We start from the raw sequence: 17,093 nt of genomic DNA on the forward strand, positions 1-17,093 counted from the left end.
ATTCTGAAAAGATTCTTCACAAGATTCGGACCAGTATGATAGGCAATTTATTTGTACATATCATTATTCCGTTTCCAAGACGCTTCAGATTTTACTATTGCACGGTCCATTGCCAGCAACAGACACAAAAACCCATTGGTAATAGAGCTGAAAATGGTAAAAACAAGACAGACAAAGAGAAATCTCCTTATAGTTTTCTTTTAAAAAATAAAATAGGTGAAACTTTAAAAAGAGAACCTCATATTCCAAATGAAACTTCAAAAGAACTTCCCAGCTAAAGGCAAAAGTCTGGATGTGAGCCTCATGGAAGCTGTTAAGTGACAGAGAGAGAAACTTAATCATTTGCGCTACTTGTATCAGTCTTTGCTTTCCCAGCTTACATGATTGTTGGCATTTTTACTAAGTTGATCTAGATCTTCAGTTTTAGTTTCTACCTCCATAGAACTACTTTCCACAGGAGCATGGGAAGATTCTTCACCTGTTTCTGCTTCCATTTTTGTGACTAAATCATGTTCTTTATCTTCTACATCCATTCCTTCTTCCAGTTGTGTTTGCTTGTACTGAACTTCTTCCTCTGTTTTACTTTCCGATTCCTCCTCTTTCCTCTTTGCTTTGAACACTTCAACTCCCATCATCCTCAGGTAATGAAGTCTCTCATTCTTGGGCACAAAGGCACGTAGTGATGTCTTTCCTTGCCAACCACAAAGCACTATGGGACACTGAAGGGTATCAGGTTTTCTACAAACAAATAGTTATGTTAGGTTAATTATGATAAAATTAATCTTAAAAAATTATTTTATAGCCATATCCTTATAATTAAATGCATAATCCTTAATAGCATATGCTTTTATACCTATTTTAGAAGATGCAAGTACGTTGTTCTTAACTTTAAAATCTAAAGAAGTACTTGCTCACCTACAGCAAATAAGCAAAAAAACTGCCCAAACCCGAAGCTACTAATTTCAGCATCATGTATAACAAATTTCTGGTTTTGATATTTTCAAAATTAATTTAAGTAGCAGTGAGATTTAAGTTTATGTTTAAAAAGAACTCAAGGGCTTCTGATATTGCTTCATCAACAAAAATGAACAATGAAGTTCATTTTTTCATAAATAAAGAGGTTTAACTTCCTTTATTCCAAACTGCAGTCAACAGGGAAACAAAGAATCAAATGCAGTGACATTGTGGAGCCCTGACAGGCAAAACTACTGGTTCTCCTTCACAGGGCTAAATCCTACAACTGTTTTTGATAGTAGTCAGGCAAGATAGAATATACAAAGAATTAATAGGAAAAAAAGCTGTCTGGCACTGACTTTATTGTCGACCTCACTGCATCTCTATGCCTCCATTAGGTTTTTCTGAGTGAAAAGAAAGTCTTGTCCAAATTTTAGAAGTAAATAAACAAAGAACAATCCATCTACTTACTCAGGATCAGGGTCATACTTCAGAACTATACTTCCCATTGCTAGGGGGAATAAGGAGGACATTTTATTTGGTATAATGTTAAAATAACTGTAATTTAGAAGTGTTGAAGACAACTAGAAATTTTGCATAGCCACACAATATGGTGTCACAACTGTGCAGGGATTTTCTACATGAATACAGTAGACAATTACATTTTTTTTCTTTTTTGCAGACCAAAGTATTCATATACATTTTATATAAACAACTGCCACAAATATAAAACAGCAAATAAAAACACAAAACCAAAGAGCGGATTAATCCTCTCAGCAATGCCAACAAAGAACTTTATTTAAGTAAAATGAACATGAGAGCATCCTAGCCCAAATATTAGAAAAAGTGTTCTTTAGCTAGTCTATCCCTCACTATTTACCTTATCAAACATTGAAGTACAAGTAACTGTGGTGACTGGAAATAAAATGATATAAAGACTGAAATGCTGGCTGAATTTTTACAAGCATCCTGTATGGAAAGGGAAAAAAAATCTAATATGAGGAATAGACAGGGCCTCCTATAGTTAAGAAAAAACAAATCTGAATAAATTTGATATGTACAGTTTATGAGAAACCACTGCAGATGCCACAAAAACAGCTTCAATTGGAGCACTGACAGGAACAAAAAATCAGTAGTGCATCATAAATATTTGTTCATCAGTACTGCTTCACAGAAGTCACAGGTATGGCAAGTCTCCTGTTCTCTGGAGTTCATAAACCTCAAAGGCTGACCAGAGAGGTCTACAGAGCCTAGTAGCAGACCGGGCTTTTGTAATATTTAATGATCTAATTAACAGCTATGTTTAAAACAGATTTAGCCAACATTTTTAGTGAATACAGCTTGTGTGATCAGACTTTCGTGAAGTATTTAAAAATACTACATTATGCTCTTTCGGTCAAAACATAAACCAAAAAGCTTACCCATATCTTTGACTTTCTTCTGTGTTTCACTGCTAAATTTACTTAAGAATGGATTCTCCTGGGTTAGCAGAATTTTAACATCTTCTATACAGACATTTATAATCCTTGCATGAATGAATGGGTATAGAGTATATATTCCCTGTTAAATAAATAAACACATTTCAAAATGCAATTGCTACTTTCTAAAGGAAAAACAGAATTAAACATAGTATTTGCTTTAGCTAATATCAGAAAACAATTTTCACATTTTAAAGTATACTGAAAACACAAATTGTCCTTCATCTGACAAAATTTCTGCCAGATTCATTCTAGCTTCTACAGGAAATCAAATAGGAAAATATAATGCTATTTTATTACCTCCTGCGCTAATCTGAAGGCACATCCAAACTGCTCACCATCACTGTTACGAGACCAGACTTTTATCCCTGTGTTAATAACCTGCAAATTATAAAGCCAAAAAAAGGATAATTAAAGAGTATAAATTCTAAATTAGCACTTTGAACTTTGTTTTGCTTCAATTGTTTAACTAAAGGTAGGAAAGAAAATAGTTCTGCTGCAATCTATGCTCATTCATGTTGGACACAATTAAATTCATGGCAAAATTCAAAACCTAGATTGGCTTACATTATCAATGCAGTTCAAGATTCAGTTGTTGAGAGGGAGAGAGGAAAACAAATTGCAGTACCAAAATACAGATCCCTCTCAAGATTAACAACTTTCATTCTTTTCTATATTGTTGAAAATTGAACACTGAAAAAGTGGTGGCCTTAAAATGAGGACACTGAACTAGGAAGATCTAATTTTAATTTTAGTAAGAATTTTCTGGGTGATTCTGGGAAAGTCAATCAAGGCAGGATTTGAAAAATACAGAATGCTTAATATTAGGACACTATCCATTGTGTAAAGATTTAGTGCCTAATACAATGTATCAGTTTCTTAAGATCTTGTCAATTATGTAGTCATTTCTTGTCAGCAGGATAAAAGGATAAATATTTACCCATCCTGAATATTTACTCATCTTCTCTAAAAAAAAAAAAAATGTATTTAATCTTGGAAACAAAGACTTATCCATCAGAGACAATTCTTTACCTCTTAAGAAGAGGATGGAAAAAGAGGAAAACATTCATTCAGGCTAAGAAAAAAAAAACAAAGTAGTCTAGTTCTCTGTATTAGCAACAGGCTGTGCAACAAGGTTAGAGGAGGCATCCAGCGATGCTTATGAATTCTGTTCTGAAAATGTGAAGAGATGAATCATACCTTCATCTTCTCACTGTTGTTCAGAAGCACATTCCTTAGCTCCTTAGAAACCATGTACAGCTGTCTCTTCTTCCCTTCTTGAGTTCGAGTTAGTAAATTCATCTTGGGAAAAGAAGGGTCCAATGCATAAAATTTCCTGTGACCAAAATACTCATTAATGCTTGATTAACTGAACAATGAAATCAGATATTCAAAACACACTTACTAGCCTACTTCCTGGAGTGATCTCTGCAAAATCCTTCAGTCATCTGACACTTCAGCTGCAGAACATGTATTAGCATTTCTAAGACACCTGATACCAGAAAATATTAGCTGCCGTAGACACTAAGATACATTTGAAAGTTTCCAATGCTAGCTATCTTCTGTGGCCTACTGAATCCAGATTATTTTATTTTAGTTGTCTATCCTCACTTAAGAAAAATTTAAGTGTTGAAAAGAGAATTTACCTGACATAAAGTTAGGGAAAACATTTTATATATGAACAATTAGACCCATCTTTTGTGATGAACTAAATTACTAATATCCCCAAACAATGAGGATTCTTACTGCTAAAACAAAAACTTTTTTCCTTACTGGATAGGAGGGAATAATGGATCATCTTCAGGGAGAAACACAAATGGGTCTTCTTTAAAACCAAACAACTTCATTTTTTTAGATGGTGGTGGCCTAAAAAACAAATAGCATTGCCAAATTTTAGTAAAAATGTCTGATTTAAAATCAGTAGATTTAGTTTACTTAGTCAATACTTTCTTTACAAATAATGATAATATGCAATAAAGACTGGCATTTTCTTGTGCTCATTACCTAAGACAGCACTACCCACAATTTTTCTTAAAATAAGAAAGTGAAAGCAGTGCTTGAGAACAGAAAGCCCATATAAGAAAGCAGAGACTTGTGCAGGAGTAACAGAAAGATCTTCCAAACGTTAATTTTTTTAAGTAGTTGTTTCCTTAACAGAGAAGAAAGGCCTAAAGAAACTTTGCAAATGATAGTAAGTGAAGTGGTTGTTCTCCTAATTTTCTGAAATACAAGACAAAACATGGCACTATAAGACAGTTGAGTATATTCAATAACTGCTCATTGATCATTTTTTAAATGAATCCAGTAACTTAAGAACTACAGAATACTCAGCAGTTAGGAAGCTGTTACAATAAAAATATTTAGACATAGCCTCTCACCCACAAACACCTTCCTTTTTGCTTTCGTCAGTGTCTGAATTCTGTAATTTTTGCATTTTCTTAGACTCTTCATTTTCTGCAAGTATCAGCTCTTCAGTGATATCTTCAGAACCAGCATCTGAACCAGCTGCTGTCTCTACAGTATCTCCTGTTCTTTGTGGTAATTTCTGATTAACCTGTTTCAAATTATAATCAGTATTTTCAACAAAGCAAAAGTAGTGTCTAACTGGTAGTAAGAGGTACCTATGTTCTCTCTTTGCACACGCTTAATTCTCATTGATTTGTACACTAATTTAAAAGATCCATTTAGGGAAATACTCTAACTACTAAGTCAAGATTCCATCAAAATTTGTATTTACCTGTAGTATTGCTCTGGACAATTTCTCACTGACTTTCCAAGAAAGGTATTCTTGTACCATTTGTAAAATGCTCAAGCATTCACAGAGAAGACCATTTTAATTCAGGATCAATTCTTTTCCTTCTAGCTCTCAAAGTAACACACACATCCTGCTGCACACTTTCCATGAGAGTATAAAAGCATGAAATTTACAATAGCATGAATTATTCAGATGAAGCTTGCTTCTGCGTGCATACTTTTTCCTTACTGTCTCATAAATTTAACTCATAACGTGTTTTAATGAAGCAAATCAAATCAACAGAAACAGCCATAAAGTATTCACAGAAGAAGGTTTTTTTTCCAAAGATACGAATAATCTAAGAGATCAAACAAAACCCGACAACTTTAAATCCTGTTGGTTAAGAAAGAAAGATAACTGACAACAGTGAATTCAAGTCAGATGGCTGAAACTGCTACACTTTACAGCTTTACATCCATTCCTCCTACTGCGGATCTGCCAGACTTTAGCGAATCACTCCTGACTCATCAACCATAGAGTAAGATGCATTGAAATCAGTTAGCTTACTGCTACAACACAGTAGAAAAACTGCAGCTGAGGGACTCGCACACACATCTAAAGGCAGTAACAGCTTTAGCTATCAAACCTAATCTGTTTCTGCATTCTTTCCGAACCATAATTTTAGGTTCAACTTTTATCTTGCTATTTTACTGTGGTTGCAGAATTGCTTTTTCCTACTTTCAAAGGAGATTTGTTAAAGTTTTTATGGGATTTAGGAACTCATTTTTACCTGACCCACTGAAATATAACTTAAGGTACATACAGAGCAGTAGTTACATTTCTATTACGAAAACTTTCAAAAAATTCTAGAAATGTTATAAAAGGTTATCATTTTATCTTTTTAAAGAGAAATTACCTTAGGCTGGCGTTTATTCCATGGCATTGGGGATTTTTTTATTAATACTGCCACAAAGAAGCCTCCTGTGTTCTGGTGATGAGGCAATATCCGAAGACTTGAAAAAGAAAGGTTGCCATCTGTTCATCATCAGCTTTCAGGTTTTCAGAGTACTAGATGCGTCGCATCTGTATTTACTTCTAGAGTAAACTAAGTATCCCTATTAGGATCGCACAGATTAATTGGTCAAGGTAGAAATCAGATCTAAAATGGAGCATTCTGGCAAATAATTTGCCTCAGTGCCATACACTCATTTCATCATTCTCTTCTGAGCTTTCATGAGTCATTTCTAAACACTGTATTTTTAGAATAGCTGTGGAAAACCTTTCATAGAAAATTAGTCACACTGTTGAAAGATCCAAGTTTTACCTACTTTTCTAGTAATTTTGCCTACGTATCTGTATCAGTTGTAAATAATTTGACCTATTTGCATGAATATTTTTTTTCCTTGTAAGCAACCTCCAATAATTTGTCTGACATCACTAGACTCTAACTACTGTCTGCTGTCATTACCTATGATGCAACCAAAAAATATATTTACTAAAAAAAGCATAGGTCTGTGTTGCAAGACATTCTTAACTTGAACTCCTAACTATAATTTGCCCATCAACATAAAAGCTAACCATCCAAGACTCATAAAATCTACTCTGGGAAAACTTACCAGCGCTCTAGATTCATTGCTTTTAGCTTCTCTTCTTCTTTTATTGGAAACATAGTGGGACGTATTTGTGTTTGTCTGTTGGAAGGTACATCTTTCCAGTCTTCAAACCACTGCCCATCTTTCAGCATTACCTTCAGAGGAGGAAAAAAAAACATGAACAATTTGGGCCAACATTTTTTACAAGTTTTAATTAAAATACTTTCAAAAAAAACATTCAGATGCCAAAAAGAGAAGCTATTTTCTGGTACAGTAAATTAAGTTCTTTCAAATGTATTGTTCCTGTATGTAAAGCATGTGTGCACCTAAAGTACAGAAAATTTTTACCAGCTATGCCTCTTTACTCCACTCTTTATGCATCAAATAGTGAGCAGTCAAGCAAAGACTAGTGCAGGATCAACTGCAGTGACCACTGTTAACTTCCAGAATGTATAGAAACACAAAAACCAAAAGGGGAAGGATAGTGGTGGAATTTATACAGATTTGAGATATGTCACTTCTCTTTCTCCATGAGACTGGCTGTGTGACATTCTACTGGGGGTAGTTTCCAAGCAATATATAAGGAAAAAGGGTGATTGTATTCTACTAGAATCAAGTTATCTGGAAATGAGGAATCTGACACATTGCTCATTATGTTAGTAAGATGCAAGATTGTAACATGGCCTGGTAAGCATAAAGCCCCATGTTGCAGCCCTATATAACTCACAGAAATGTTTTTAAGGAAAGCTGCTGAAGAACCATATCCCTGTGTATTTTCTAGTTCTTTTAGAGTACAAGTAAAAGGTTAAAACCATAACTGCTAAACAAGGCATTTCAAACATTGATTTAGCAAGAATAGCAAAGGGAAGAAAAATAAAATAGGAAAAATTTTAACTTCATGATCTCTAGAAGTCTGTTTTTCATAGTGGATGTTAGGGCTGTAAGGAAAGTCACACCTGCAGATATGTGGGAAAGAAAACAAAATTCATGACTAGAGTAAAGGGTCATTCAGTGTTTTCAGAAAAAAAAAAATAAAAACAGTAGCACCACCATAGTGGTGATTTCAGGATTGTCAGGTATACTGAAAGGTTTCCATATAACCTTCTGTGAAAGATTCAATTAAGTGGCCTACTGGAAACTGAAATCTTAGATTTATCTAGACGATAATTTCGCTAAGAAAGTTCAAACACAGATTTCAACATCATGCAGTATGGTATTTCTTAGTAACTGTGCTATAGTGCCAATGATCAGATCACATCTAAAATATCATGCCTTTACATGTTCCTGCTACCAAAATAGAACGGACTGCACTTCCAGATTTAGTATTTCAAGTCTAAACCCACTACATGTCATTTTGCTAGATGGAGAGAAGACAGAGTGTGATTTTGAACTGTTCTTCTTTGCAAGCTGCAAGTTCAGCTTGAGAGAAACAAACAGTGGGACTGATAAATAATCAGAAGTGCTAATGAGTCTAAAACTATTTTGGATGTGATAGAGTAACCATCTAATAGCTCTAATCTGTTCAGTTTTGGTTTAGCAGTCTAACATCACAGTGTAACCACTGGAGTGACAAGAGAATATCCTAACCTCTTTCAGTCAGCCAATTCACTAGTCTCTCATAAGGGGAGAGCTAACAACGTTGCACAAGTAAATTACCATATCTGAAGTTCAAAAAGTCTTTTCAAGATTCTGAAAGAAGTCATTGGAATTCGTTCATTAGCTGGCTTGAAGACACAGTATATTTGCAAGGACCTCAGTGTCCCTTGAACAAAACTTAATTTTTCTTACGTTGTTTATAGAGATTTACAGTTAGTCGACACTCAGGAATATTCAGTGTAACCACTAAGTCAAACAGTACTACAGAGGTTTTTCCAGGAAACAAAAGGCTTGAAAGAATGTTGTAGCAGCAAATAAGGGCTGAAAAGAAAGTCTTAGAAACTTCCTACATATTTTATTAGTATACTTTTTGAAGTGCATCTGTTAGGGAGATTTATATTTCAAAAGCAATGACAGAAGTAAGTCTTCACCAGAACACAATATACTATTAACAATGAACATATTTTACAGCCTTATACTTCACGAACAAGTTAAGATGAAGATCATATAGCCAGTTATCTATTTCATATTTATCCTTCAGGTACAAATGTACAATTTTAAACGTTTTCGATCAGAAGTGGAAAGAAACCAGCCAGCTTACAGGTTGGCTTTTTAATGGAAGAGCATAAATAAATCTTTATTCCCTGTATCTTGCTCATTAGCCTAGTTTGAAGTAGTGAAATGGTGGGAGAAGATAGAACAACCAATTGTGTTGCAAAGGCACATATTAATAATTAAGATTTAATCAAAACTTCTTTCCCTGCCACCAGGATGGTCTTCTGCTTTTCTTGCCCATACTCTTAAAGAAGTAAAAGAAGATTGAATTATTTTTGCCCTTCCCTAGTAGTCTGTTTCCAGAACTGAAATCAAATAAAGCCTGGAAAAAAAAGTTCTGGGTTTTGTTAATATACTAGGATTACTCACATCCCTGCAGTTTCTCTAGCTTATTTAGAAGTAAAAGCTATTACTTTCTTGAAATAATTCAAATGGACCAGCTACAAAAGCGCATCATCTGACAGAGTCTAAAGACTGAGAAGGAAGAACAAAGTGGCTGAAATGATGTTGCCATCTACAGGACACAAACTGCATGCAGTAGGGAAGAGAATTATGTTAAAAAGGTAAAGGAGGTAGAGCAAACAAAGATAAAGGACAAAGAAGAAAGCAGACGAGGGAGATGAGCCGTATTTTACTCACCATCAGAAAGAATTTTAGTCCTCTCCCCTACAACATACAGACTTTAAAATTCTAAGCAACAAAACATTAATATTATTTTAGCTCAACTTAATGACTTAAAACTGTACATTTCAAAACTATTCCCTAATTTAACACTCCAGTATAGACCAAGAACTTTACAGAAATATCATGCAAATACCTTCCATTTTGTAATTCCTGGCATCCTTTTCAAACCTGGCAACTCAGAAGAGACATCAGCAAGTTCTAAGGCACCTGAAAGCCAAAGAATATAAAAGTTTTTAAAACAAAACTTTTTAAACATATATTTTAAACATTATGTTTTAAAACATAACTTGGATCCAGAACAGTGATTAGTATACAGAAAACATTATACAGAACAAGCTATTCTACTTCCACAATCAGCCTAGCTCCACTACTTCTGCACAGTACAAAGCTCAACTTAATAAACTGTGAAACTTTTCAGGCAAAATCCAATTAGATGTCTTCAGGTTACTGGCTCAGAGAACACTGTCTACCAGTTCAGATCCCAAAACAGGGGCTACTCAACCCTACTATCACAAACTGAGGCAGTGCAGCTTCCCAGCTCATCTCAAATTTGCCACCTCTTGTTATCTCAGATGATGGAGATTTAACAGCAACTTATACAAGCCTTCATATACAAGTCCAAAATACAGAAAAACATAGGCTTAAAGATATTAAGATTATAAGGATGTCAAGATGCAGGTGAAAGGACGCTAAAGATAGCAGTGACTCTCACCCACTGGTGCACAGTAACATTCCTCAGACTGCTTATATATGCTTGTGGCCTACTCTAGATTTGTCACCCTTATAGCAAATAGCATTAGGGTAGGTCCCAAGCTGTATCATCCACAAGAAACAAGAATGTCAGACAAGGACTCCAATCAGTGGAACCAAACAGTAGAAGCCAGATAATAAAAACTCAACCCCATTGTTCTACAGAGGTCTTTTGCATATCATCAATAGAAATTCTTCAGGTTTTATACCCACACCTGATTTAAGCCCATTTAAGAATATGGCTTGTATCAATGCCAATAAAATCCTAAAAATGTCCCCCAAAATACCTTAGTTTTGCATATTAGGAACATTACCTATTTTATGCTCATTACTGGCTCTATTATCCACATATCCCTTTTTCATGCCAAGAAAAAGAATATCCCCATATTCTCCGAAGGTCACACTCATACCTTGACTCTTCTCCAGCAGAGATGCAATCACAGCTTCATTTTCAATTGGATTCAGTGAACATGTAGAATATACCATTCTCCCACCTTCGGCAAGCTGTTCAACACCACGGGTTGCAATTCTTAACTGCAAACTAAGAAGACATTCCTGATGTAGCCAGATACCACCCAGGAACCAGAAAGACTTCCCATAATATTTTTTTTTTTTATAGCTGAAACTGTACTGAAGACACTTTACTTTCCTTGGACTGAGTTAGCACCTACTGAGTTCCGCAGCTGTCATCAGTGCACAAATTAAAGAAAATTTTAAACTAAGTCAGTTATTTCTATACTGCAGACATTTACAATTACATCTGTTACACAGTTACAGCTTTTAGGTCAAGTAATTAGGTCAAGTATTAACATTTTTGCATAAACTTTAGCATAGCATTCTGTATTTTGGTCTATACAGTGCCTCATCGAGTGTCCAAAACTGAAAAAAATAACCCCAAATTCTTACTCTTCTTCTCAAAAATCTAGAATTAAAATGAAGAGTAATATGACTACTAAGAATAACAATGACAATATAGCTTAGCTAGTATTGGGCTTCTGGGAAAAATATCACCATAGTGCATTATCAGCTTGTATCCTAGCTGTGTACTTAAAATTAAAACAAAAGCTGCAGGTATGAATAATTTATCAAGTAGTAACAAGTTATCATACAGCAGCTGAGTCATAGTAACTGACTGCATTCTTAGCTTGTTATCGATACACATTAAGATGTTCTAAATTCTTTTATCTATGTTTAAATTACTGCCTTTTACTATGCATCTGCACTAGGCTAAGTGCTCTTTCATCATCAATTAACATAAATCAACCATTGACTGGTAATTCAAACTGTATGTATGAAGAAATGGGAAAAAAAGGAGAGAGTGCATAAGTATAATAAATATTTTTACCCATGGAGCTGCAAACTATTTTGTGTAGTCCACTTCTTCCATACATCAATGTTTTTCCTCATGGTTCCATCTCCACTATAACAAGAGGTTGAACAAATCTGCATTATATGTGGATACAACTCATTTTGTAACAGTCATTTACATTAGCAAAAAATTAATGTCTCCTCTCCTGTATTAACCAGATTTTGTATGTTGCATTGTTTGCTTCTAAGCTGTCTTTGTATTTCAATATTGAGTGTAAGGAGATCAAAATTCATAGCCTTTTAACTAACCAACTTTAAGAACCACTTAGAATAAAAAAAAATGTACCTTGATTTGATTTACCCAAGACTGTTTAACAGATTCACCTGTTTTAGAAGTCACCATAAATCATATCTCACTTAGCAACACAAAGAGGGTAACTTGGTAACAAAAATTTCAGTATTTCACTTAGTACAATAAAATCTGTATACTGAAGATATACACGCAAGATACCTACCTGCAGGGGACATCACACAAAATCCTGTCATAGAAGAGTACCTCTTTTCTTCCATTAATGTCTATTTGTAGATTAGGGATGCTTGAGGCATCATGATTTACCACCATGATACATGGACTGTTTAACCTCTTAGCTTGATGAACCAGCAAATAGCAACGCTTGTTGTCAACATCATTAGCAATTACAAAACCCTCTGGAAACATAAAATATCAGGAAGATGCTTTACTATTCAATAGTGAAATAATTTTAAACAGTTTATTGCCTCACCTTCATATTTGTACAAGTCTTTTATTAGAGGGTTTTTTATTTATTTAGAATGTCATAAGTAAAGAATGTTTTACTGAACATAAAATAAAATAAAGCACCATGAGGTTGAACTGATATGTCAAATATAGTCTCAAGATTTCTAGTTTCTGTGCAGCTGATCTAAGACACAAGCAAGGCCCTCCTATTTTTCATTCTCAGACTAAATAAAGCCCTCACAGCAGAGAAAAAAATTCCACTGCCCCCAAAGACAGAAAATCTACGGACGTGCAGAGACTGCATAACAACCGACCCTCCCTCACATCCTCAGGAACTGTGAGGTGGGCTTTCATTGTTTTAATGGGCAGTATTTTCAGTGAACATCTAACTGCAAGTAAAGATTCTGAAGCTTAAAAAAAGATAACTATGATATCCTTTATTTTTTGATTGATAAAGTAACCTGTATACAAGACACCACTAAAACATAAGCACTTCTGGGGCACCACCTAATTAAATAATCTTAATTATTACACAAAAATTAAGTTCTGATTACAGCTAATATATTCTGAACTGTGAAAATATATAATCCATCTCTCTATTCTAAGTCAAGGAAGCCCACAAAGTTTCAAGGGAAAGACAGAAGTAAAACAAGATCTAGAGTACAGCATGCACATGCACTGCCTGAATTGTGAGAAACTACCTAAGTATAATCTTTAAAGAATCTGAAAAGCATTCTATGCTTATTTTCCCATTTCATATAACCTCAACACTTAAGAGAATTCAGTTAAATACAGTTATTATTATCTGTGATACAAAAAAATAATCTTCTATAAGAAAAAATGTAAATCTCAAGTCACAAAAGTTTCAGGTGTTTTTTCCAAACTTACTAGGAAAAGGAACATTCATATCTGCATGTAACATTTCAATAAGTTGTGCCGTCTTAGATCCAGGTGCAGCACACATATCCAGAATCTACAAAAAAACAGAAGGTTAAAAAAAAAAATCTACCTTTTATTTTTAATGTCCTTGCAAAATTAACTATAGGCTCTTGTTTAAATTAAATATTTTTGCATACAATTGCAGAATTATGATTGTTCTGTACACAACTTTACAAAAACACAAAGTACACTTCTGCTCTTTATATGTATCAAGGAATGCAGAGTTCAAAATATAAAACGCTATCACCTTTTAGAGAACAAATGCATCAGCTGACAAAATTAAATTTAAAGAGAAATGTGAACATAGACACAGGGACATGGTCCTTTTATCAGCTCACAAGCAATTCTGAGACACAAGGACGCACATACCTGCACATACACACACTAAACTTATCTTCAAGAGCAAGCTATATTTTTCCTTAACTATCAGTAAATTAATTGGAGCATATCTGACAGGTGGTTATATATATTTAGTAAAAATGAATTACTATTCTCCCTACATATTTGCATTTCAACACAAAAATCAGTGCAGCATAAACTATTACTATCCCTGGAATAAACACCTAAGAAGTATTCAAAACACCCTCAGGCAACACAACACTCTCAAGCCACTAAGACCTGATTGCTAGTATATTTCTTGCCCCTGGTTTATCACAAACTTTGATTGTGATTGAGTCACTTAAGAGAGTCACCTTCACAGCAAACAATTTGATAACTAACACTGTTTCCTGAGTAAGGAAGTTTACAGTTTTTCCTCTTGCTTGGTTACAAATTTTCACAAAGCCTAATAATCTAACTATCTTCTTCATATGCACGAACAGGTCTGAAGTTTTAGAACTTAAAATTTTAAGGAAGGAGTGCACAACTTGGCTCCTTAAGATAGCAAGGGGCTTGAATCAACATCTCAGAATTTTTTTTTTTTTTTTGTATCCTTTGCAAATTGGGTGGACCAGCCACCAAGAAATAGCTACAGTCCAGGTTTAATGCACAGCATTCTAGAATAAAGAAAAATTCCTAGCACTTTTAATAGCTGACTAACATAGCCTGAAATAGTAAGACCACCTGACAGACTGCAAACAATTGCATTCTGCAAATATATGTAGTGTATTAAGATATCACTGAAGTCAGAACAGATTATTGGCTATTATCATTCCTACAATCTGCCATAAGAAAACATCATAGGCATTGCTTGACCACCTCAGTTAGAAGCCAGCAACCTATAATCTTTAGCTACAATCAAAAGTGTGTTTCACAACCAACAGGTTTATGGAGCAGAAGGTTGCAAATTATTCAAAAGGCATAAAAAAGGAAAACTAACTTGTAGAGAATACTACCATTTGGAAAAGATGACTACTCCTAGTGTGATGGGTATCAAAGAGTTAAAAATACTTAGTCATTCTTCTTTAAAAAGGAGCTGAAACACAAATAAACTAACTTATACACAACTAAGTGCAATTACACATTGAAAGTAAGATTATACAACTAATTCAAAACTGAGTATTTCTTACGTGACATTAAATCGTTAAAAAAGCAGCTGTTCCTTTGATAATGTACCTATGATCTGAAATAGTTATCTACTGTTGTCTACACACAGAAAGCGTGAAACACACTAATACATAAGATCTAATTTAATATATTACATTACATTAGAGCTAATCTAATATATAAGATGATACCTGTATAAATGCTGAAATAATCTCTAGGTATCTTTCTTAAAGTATCTTCTAAGAAAAAAGTATACAGTATATTTCAAATTTACCTTATGATGAGGGTTAACATTAAGCAGCAGAGGTGGGATCATACTAACAGCTTCCTGACGACTGATATTTCCCTTAAAAAAACAAAAACAAAGCCCAAAAGACTCCTTTTTTATTCCACAAATGAAAGCATTTCTCCTGTAATATACACATATTTTAGAATTCTTCACAGTATAATAAAAAGTAGTCAGTAAGATAGCTGTAAACTTAGAAATAAGCAAAAATTTAGCACTTAACACCAAACATAAACATGAGATAAATACAAAGTTACTAGAAAATTCAGCTGGATGAAATACTGTAGTTTTATTAATTCTATGGATGTATTTGCTACTCAGAAGAGATTTGGAACAGGCTTTAACCATGTACAAGTGAGAAACATCCATTCTTAATACATACATACAAACGCTTTTTTCCAAAGACTCAAACGTCAGTTTTCTAACAGTAATTAATTCTAACAGTAACAGTAACTATTTTAGAGGTACAAATCATCACATTCACAAACAAAAACCGAGATTAGTTCAGGCTAAATATATATAATTGCAGTTATGTGCTGGAAGTACAAGATGAATCACAGTCAACAGCAATACAGGAAAACATGCAGATTTTCCTGAGTTAATCAGCTTTTGAAAAAAAAGGTAGTCATTTTTTGATAATGTTTTTAAATAAAACTCAGCATATATAAATATCAAGATCTATCAGAATCAACTGCCCTTAAACTTACACATTCTGTCTCGCTAACCAGAAACTGATGAAACTTTTCCAGTTCTGGCGATTTACGTAAGATTTTTCTACTCAGGTTAGTGTGCCAGGCTAACTCTTCTGGATACCTGGAGGGAAAAAAAAAAAAAAAAAAAAAAAAAAAGAAAAGAAAAAAGGACAACTGAAAAAGAGTAGAGGCAAAGGAAGGAAAAAAGAAAGAACAAACTAATCCATCAAACTAGGTAACATGAATCCGCAAGGCACCTTAGTTTACTTACCAGCTTAGTGACTGCGGCATTTCAACTTTTTGGCCATCTACCTCTAGGTCCTGCAGCTCTTTGAAATACTTATTCTTCAAGCAATAGAGAATCTCTTTAGCATGGCTAAAGAAGAGAGAAGATTTCTGATAAAGACTAGATTAACGCATATCTTTTCAGACGACCGAGCTTGTCTGCCATAAAAATATTGGAGACCAAAAAAACCCGCTATGAGAGGGCATGCTAAATCTCTTCAGGAGCGCGCAGCAACAAGCGTGGACGCCTCGCTGTCTCCCTCCGCCGCTCCCCGCCCTGCCCGGCCAGGCCAGGCCCTCGCGGCCGTGCCGGCTCTCACCTCTTGTAGCCGGTGATGCGCAGCGTGGCGGGCAGCGGCTCCCGCAGCGCCGCCATGAAGGCGTCCCACTCGCCGGCCGGCACGATGCCCAGCTCTCGGTAGTACTGCTCGAATAGTTCGTTCTCCTTCACGATCTCGGGGTAGCCGCCGGCCCAGCCCTGCAACACCGGCACCGTCAGCCACGAGGCGCTGCCGCCCCCCTGCCCGGCCTGGCCCTACTCTCACCGCTTGGTCCCCACTGCCGCCGTCGCCTCCTCGCTCCTGACGCTGCTGCTGCTGCTGTCGCCGGCGGTCGCGCGCTCGGCGGCCCATGGTGGCCAGGCGCCTGGCGAGGCCCAACGCGCGACACGCCGTGGGGACGGTTACTGCTCGCGAGAGGGGCCAAACGGCCGCTCCGCGCCGTGCAACGTGCTCGTCGCCGCTCCGCGCATGCGCGGGCCCTCCGCTGCAGCGCCGCCAGGGCTCTCCCGGTTCTGCTTGCTTGCGGAGCGGACCCAGCGCAGCACCAAAGACACCCTAGTGCGCCTGCGTCTGTCGGTGCCCGCCCTGACATCATCGCGCTAGCAGGGCTCTTCCCCCGCACACGGCGAATTTAGCGCCATCCGATTGGCCGGCCGGCACAGGGACGGAACAGCGCTGGGCTCGGGGAGCGGCCCCGCCCCGCCCTGGCGCTGATTG

At 36.0% G+C, this 17,093-nt stretch overlaps 1 protein-coding gene across 1 annotated transcript; it reads right to left on the reverse strand.

Annotated features, from left to right (window-relative positions):
• Positions 1–24: 24 nt before the first annotated feature.
• On the reverse strand, positions 25–16,778 carry NSUN2 (NOP2/Sun RNA methyltransferase 2). Its single transcript, XM_062567982.1, has 19 exons — positions 16,641–16,778; positions 16,416–16,573; positions 16,082–16,186; positions 15,826–15,931; positions 15,107–15,178; positions 13,297–13,381; positions 12,167–12,359; positions 11,689–11,763; positions 10,754–10,884; positions 9,727–9,800; positions 6,783–6,913; positions 6,083–6,179; positions 4,811–4,986; positions 4,206–4,298; positions 3,633–3,768; positions 2,733–2,813; positions 2,376–2,514; positions 1,426–1,465; positions 25–738 (listed from the first exon to the last, which is right to left on the reverse strand). Exons 1-19 carry the CDS (start codon positions 16,725–16,727, stop codon positions 357–359), a joined length of 2,361 nt encoding a protein of 786 aa, XP_062423966.1. The 5' UTR covers positions 16,728–16,778; the 3' UTR covers positions 25–356.
• Positions 16,779–17,093: the final 315 nt, after the last annotated feature.

Source organism: Rhea pennata, chromosome 2 (genome assembly GCF_028389875.1).
Source record: "Rhea pennata isolate bPtePen1 chromosome 2, bPtePen1.pri, whole genome shotgun sequence".
Taxonomy (NCBI): domain Eukaryota; kingdom Metazoa; phylum Chordata; class Aves; order Rheiformes; family Rheidae; genus Rhea; species Rhea pennata.